Below are 7,127 nucleotides of genomic sequence, written 5' to 3' on the forward strand. Positions count from 1 at the left end.
TCATTTGGTAAATATTTTTTAAATTTTGTATTCTGCAGCGATTGTGGTGTATTTGTTGCTGCCTTTGCGGAGTATGTTAGCCTTGGAGATTTGTCAATTCCCACAGAAGACCTTTCTGATATTGACCAACATCGTAGACTTTATGGAGCGCTCCTATGGGACTATGCTACAAAGAAGCAGGAAGATGGGTCAATCAGTGAAAGTGAGGTTACAGGCAGACTAGCAAGGAGGAAGGGTGCACCTGCATTGAATGAGAAAACAAGAGTACAGAGAAAGAAGAAGTAGTGTCATGTATATGTAATTTAGTTGATGCTAGTTTGTAGGATAAGTATAGTACACAACTTTCTGAACAATTCCTTTGTGTTTTTATTGTAGCAGACCTTTTATTTTGTTAATTTCCATCTAGTTTAGTAGTTCACTTGAAATAACTTGGTGGTTTTATCTCCAGTTGTTTAATATTTACAGCACTTGTTCTTCATTATCTTAAACGTAGTTATTATGTTGTCAGAATACAAATTATCTACAAAAAAACTTCAAATTATCTACAATCTGGAAACACTGAATGTTGAGATTGTATATAATTTTATAGTTTAATATGTATATAATTTGTAGGGATTTACCTCCAGTTGTATTTAATTTCTGTATATAACTGCCAGTTCAAGTTAAATTAATTTTTTTAAACTTGTAGTTATATTGTAGATAATAAATATTAACTGCTATGTACAAAATGTAAAAAATGGAGGTAGATGCTTGACACAATACAGAAAAACATGTTAACAAACACAGAAAAAAATTGAAGTTAACTACATTATGATCTTTAAAAACTTAAACGATTACACACAAAATTCTGTTAACTTGAACACACTAACAATTATTTTGAAATACTATTCTAACTACATGATATTTTTTTTGGGGTGTGCATTCTTGCAAGATCTTTTGTTATGCCCTTCACCTCCACGGTTTTCACATGACACCTTGTACTTCTTTGACTTTAGTTCATCATATGTTTTGTATCTTTCCTTTTGAGGTCTTCCTGGCTGCTTTTTCTCTCCCGTAGGTGGATTTACTACTTCATCAGATATATGTGGTGTCACATTCCATTTGCTTTCATCAGGAAGGGGATTTACTGGTATTTCATATGTACCCAGTAGGCTCTCCCTTGTGTAATACGGAGAGCAATAGTTTTCATAAGTTTCATTCCTGTGCATTAAAGCTGCCAAAGCATGCGCACATAGAAGTTCATCAAGTTGGAACTGGCCACAAGTACATTTCTTGCTTTCAAGACACTCAATGTACCGCTTCACACCATCTATCACAGTATGAATATGATCTGTTGAAGCCCTCACCTACAATTACATAACAAACAGAAAGAAAAATATTTACAATCATAAAAATACATTATCTACAATTTATTTACAACTTATCTATAATTTATCTACAAATTAACTAAATTTGTCTATAATTTATCTACAATCTGGAAATACTATATATTAAAATATTATTTTTCTGCACCAAATAAATAGATCTTACCCTAAGTTTCTGAGATAATGTACTGTTTTTCTCCAATTCTTTGTTGAATTTGTACCCAAAGTATGTGAAAGTACCCTTTTCCTTCAATAACTTTTCTTTCGTCCAACGTTCAAGAAGTGTCCTCATATACTCTAATAGGTCAAATATTGGCAGCTCTCTTGCATCTTTTGTTACAGCATTCAACGACTCTGGAATGTTTAATGTCATAGTCCAAGTTCTATTCACCGTTGCATGTACTCTTGACCATCTATGATAGCCAATATCATAGAGGTATGATTTAACACGCGGGTCTATCTCTTCAATCTTCGACATCCTTTCATTAAATTCATCCAGAGTGTATGACCCTGCTGTAGCAAAGTACAATTCATTTAATTGTAGATGACCCTTCTTGAACTTTGCCCTTATATTTGTCCAAATATGGCACATGCAAGAGTAGTGTGGCACGCCCGGATAGACAATTGATGTTGCCTTCAGGATACTCTCATTCCTATCTGAAACAACACACATTGAAGTTCTTTCACCATATGATTGCTTGAATTGCTCAAAAAAACACTTCCACGATGCGTCGTTTTCCGAATCAACCATAGCATATGCCAAAGGCAATATTGTACCTACATTATTAGTAAAAAAATAATTAACTGGCAGCTTTGAAAATGCATATAAAAATACAAATACATATAAACTACAATATATCTACAAAGTATCTACAATGTATCTACAATTTATAAACTGCCTACAAAATAACTACAATTTTACCTGCTGCATCCATTGTGCTTGTTGTCAGCATAATCCCCCTGTAGGCTATCTTTAAGAATGTCCCATCAACCACTACTACTGGTCTACAATATCCCCAACCACTTATTGATGTACAAAGAGCAACAAATGCATATAAGAAGCATTCATATGTTGTCTTCTTCAATTTTAACAACTGAACCAGGATACGTCTTCTCAGGAATATAAAAATATTTTGGTAATTTGTTGTAGGAGTCAGCCGGATGACCTCTCAATAACTGTAAAGCCTTTTCCTTTGCTCTACATGCTTGCATGTAGCTTAGGTTCACTCCGTGTTGGGACAACATGTCAGTTTGTATGTCCTTTGGTGTGTAAACTGTCTTAGGATCACAATACTTTGGCATGACCATGCTACCAACTACAACTGCAGTATGTTTGCGCTGTATGAATGTATCGTCCATTAAGGTGCATGTGTGTTGTCGGTTGAAACTTCTGATCTTGAACATTGCAGAATCATTAATTGATGTTGCCTTGAAGTGCCAATTACAGTTTTCTGCAACGCATATAAGCCAGTAGCTACAAAAAAATACATTTATAATACAGGTTATCAATGTAGATGTAACAAAAGGACTGTTTTAACATAAAGTAACACACTATACAATATAACTACTTTTCATCTACATATCACAAGGAAAATACTGTTTATAATGATCTTTTCACCATTAATATCTTCATACCTTCTGTGGCTAGATCTTTCAACCCTGAATTGGAACTTGTGCATGACAGAATAGTGCCTCATTGCAGTTGCAATTGTTTGCTTGTCTTGATACACTTGTCCTTCTTCGATAACACTTTGTGTACCTTCAGTTATTATTTCACTTTGATATTCCTCTATGACGGGAGAGGCTGGCATATCAAGTAACTGTATTGTCCCAGACGAACCTGCATGAAAATAAAGATAAACAGTGTCATTACAATTTTGTAGAATCTTTGTAGATAAATTGTAGATGAAGAGAAAATTTTGTAGTCAATATTTTTTCAACATGGATTGTAGTTTAATTGTAGTATAAATGTAGTAATTTTGTTGATAAGCATGAAAACAATATTGCTTTATACATCCTAAAAGTGATGTGTAGTTTATTTGTAGATAAATGTAGGAATTTTATAGATATTACTGTAAAATCAGACTTCCATAGAATTTGAAACATAACAAACCTGCACTTGTGTTCTCATTTGTAATAGTCAATTCCATATTGAAATCTCGTACACTTATAAGTAACGGATACGATCCTAAGTTTTTATTCTCCTTTTTTGTCTCCATATACACACGAACCCCCATATTGTTCCTAATCTCCATTGGAGGACAATTCTCATTCACAATGTATTTTGATTTCTACAATTTTTTCCGAAGTATCAATCATTAATTGCTCTGCAATTGTAGAAATCAACATACTGTAACTTGCATCCTCATCGAGCACAATGCCATCAACTTGAAAATCTCTAAATCTGCCATAGCTATCCCAATTCCCATTAAAATGTAGCATGAATGGGATTTTGGACATGATTGCATGTCGTTGCTGAGGTACTGTTCAATATTTTGTCGCTTTTTTGATTTTTTTAGATTAAGAAAAAAAGACGAAGAACAGAGAATTGGCAGAATTGATTTCTACAATTTGACTTGAATTTGTTGAATGTTTTTGTCGCTTTTTTGATTAGTGGATTGAGGAAAAAAGTCGACGAACTGAGCTTTTGCAGAACTGATTTCTATAATTTGAAGTTGAGCTTCTGATTTCGACCAACTGAGCTTTTGATTTGTGGCTTAAGAGAAAATATCGAAGAACAGAGTTTTTGCAGAAAAGAGTCTATATAATTTGATTTTAAATTGAAGATAAAGGATTTCCGTTTCAAATTTGATCTGAAGGTCGCTAAATCGATTAGAATATTCTGTTACTGAATTTTAGCGCGCCTAATTAGGAAGATTCAGCTACTAATAATTAGTATTTAATGAATGGTATAATAATTGTAGAAAAAGTGTGGACATGGCGGGTAAATTAGAAACTATGCACATATTTGGTAATAAAGTTTCATATATGGTGTAGAAAAGAAAAATCTCATGATTAAATGTAGGGAAAATGAAACTGTATAGCCGCTCTCAAAATAATAGCCAATAATATATATATATATATATATATATATATATATATATATATATATATATATATATATATATATATACACATACATAAATTATATAAAATTATACAAATTTTTACATAAATCATTCTGCATTTAATAAACATAAATTATACAAATTTTTACATACTTTTTCAGCTACCAAATGTAAATAGTTTCTGGCGCGCGGGGGCCTAAAGTGAAAAAAGGTTAAAATCGCACGGGCTAGCCAGTTTTCGGGCTGGTCATTCAAAAATAGTCAGCCTTTGCCAAGTCATTAAAAAATAGCTACTATTTTGCTGCAACAGAGACTGGTCCAGCATAATATACTGGAGTTCGGTGCACATGTGTATGAACTTCCAGCATATTATGTTGGACCGGTATACTTTGCTGGCTCCAGTATAATATACTGGAGTTGCAGTATACTTTGCTGGAACTCCAGTATAATGAAACTCCAGTCCAGTATATTATACCGGAATTCCAATATATTATGCTGGAGTATTTTTCGGATTTTGAACAGTGTTTTCGTTCAGATTTATCTTTACATAAAAAGTGGATAAATTTCGATAACTTTTGAAACTGTGGCTATTTTTGAATGACCACTTGTAAATCTGGCTATTTTTGAATTTCTCCTTGAAAAAAGTCCTTTAATGTATAAAATGTACTTGCAGTTAAAATTTGCGCAAACAGCCATAGAATGTACATTTTAAGTTGCCATAAAATGTACATTCTATGGCAACTTAAAATGTACTTATAGTATAAAATTATTCACGCCGTTAATAGTTGTATATTTTTTCAAATTAAATTCGTCCATTCAGACTTTCACCTCTTGTGATAATGGAAAGTTTGGCATTGTCCCATACCCGTTTGTTAAAACTCAAAAGAAAAAGTACAAGAGGGACGAGACCTTACCTTACTACTCCTCAGTTGTAGGGGTGTGCATTCGAATCGGTTTATCGATAAATCGAATCGATTATTTGTTATCGAAATCGAAAAAATCGAAACCTTATTGAAACGATAACGATAAGCATATGCACAAATCGATAATCGATAAGTAATTATCGATAAAGGTCAAAATTGAATCGATAACTCGAATGCACACCCCTAGACTGTAGACACATGTTAAATGAGTAATTACCTATTTGTGTAGATTAATATAACATACAGAATGTATATATATTCCGCTACTATTTTGAAAGCGCCTATACAATATTATTTTCCCTAATCTATACCATTTCCTTTACCCTAAGTCCCTTACCCTACTATTTCCTCTACCACATTTAAGGAATGATCATATTTACAGATCAAGGGAATGAAGTTCAAATTAATGGAAAACAGAATTAGCCGTGATGATGTGTTTTATTTTGTTTTGTTTTTTTTATACCGTTGGAGTGTTGGTGGCATACATTTGATCCCTTACTTTATTTTTGTTACATGTGCTTGTTGACACAATTTTTATATTATAAATGGTGTTCGTCTTATTTTATCTTCTTTTTGTCCATATTAGTTAGGCGCGTTTATAGCGATATACTTTTCGTGGAATCCCGCAAATTTTCTTATTGGTGTAATCGATAACCGAATCGATAAGCCCCCAAAATCGATAAATCGAAATCGAAAAAATCGAAACCTTATTGAAACGATAACGATAAGCATATGTACAAATCGATAATCAATAAGTAATTATCGATAAGGGTCAAAATCGAATTGATAAATCGAATGCACACCCCTGCTCAGTTGTAAGAATAGGATTACAGCATTATTACTTGGACGCTACAGGGGTACCATTCATTCTTTCATCGTTATTACATGTATTCGCTTAGAAAATTTTACAGAACTTTTGTGGTCACCGAGGATTTATGTAACGACACCAACTTGTTTGGATCGAGACACTAATCGTCGTTGGTGTGATTATAATGTTTTATTTTGATGGCTAATCTTCTTATTTTATTTATTTATTCCCTTCAAGTTCTATTTCTACTTGAAAAAATAGCTTCCGCCTCGGAAGACCTCTCTTTGGGGATCTTACACAAATAGCCGGTCGAATTCAATGTTTACTTTTTCTAATTGATATACATAAATTATACACTGATCATATATGATTATACATATATTATACATGAATTATACATATATTATGCATGCGCCATCTAATTTTGGTTTAAGCGGTTGGGTGGGAGTAGCAATAAGTTATAAATTTATTATTTTGGAATATGAAGAAATTCCATTAATAATAATAAAAAGTAACAGTTATTATATAGATAAATTAGAGGTATGTTTTACAAACAGAATTAAAGAACATAACCACAACAAGATGGGAGAAATTCAAAAAATAGCCACATTTACAAGTGGTCATTCAAAAATAGCCACAGTTTTAAAAGTAATCGAAATTTAGCCACTTTTCATGTAAAGATAAATCTAACGAATACACTGTTTAAAATCCCAAAAAATACTCCAGTGTAATATACTGGAATTCTATACTGGAGTTCCTTGGTGCCCGAGAAAACTAAAAGAATCCGTCGACTCTTTTTAGTTTTAGAAGGTTTAAATTTTCAGTATAATATACCGGTCCAGCATAATATAGCGGAGATTGGAGCACCGATGCTCCAATCTCTAGTATATTATACTGGAACTTTTCGCGTGTTGGAGTTCCAGCATAATATACTGGAATTTCATACACAGGTGCACCAATCTCC

The 7,127-nt window shown here is 32.8% G+C and overlaps 1 protein-coding gene across 1 annotated transcript; it reads right to left on the reverse strand.

Moving 5' to 3' along the window:
- Positions 1–893: 893 nt before the first annotated feature.
- LOC109240519 lies at positions 894–3,775 on the reverse strand. Its single transcript, XM_019407174.1, has 7 exons — positions 3,716–3,775; positions 3,478–3,655; positions 3,000–3,204; positions 2,473–2,838; positions 2,287–2,369; positions 1,531–2,141; positions 894–1,298 (listed from the first exon to the last, which is right to left on the reverse strand). The coding sequence occupies exons 1-7, from the start codon at positions 3,773–3,775 to the stop codon at positions 894–896; spliced, it is 1,908 nt and encodes a 635-aa protein (XP_019262719.1).
- Between the last annotated feature and the right edge of the window lie 3,352 nt (positions 3,776–7,127).

The sequence above is a fragment of the Nicotiana attenuata genome, unplaced genomic scaffold, assembly GCF_001879085.1.
Source record: "Nicotiana attenuata strain UT unplaced genomic scaffold, NIATTr2, whole genome shotgun sequence".
NCBI lineage: Eukaryota > Viridiplantae > Streptophyta > Magnoliopsida > Solanales > Solanaceae > Nicotiana > Nicotiana attenuata.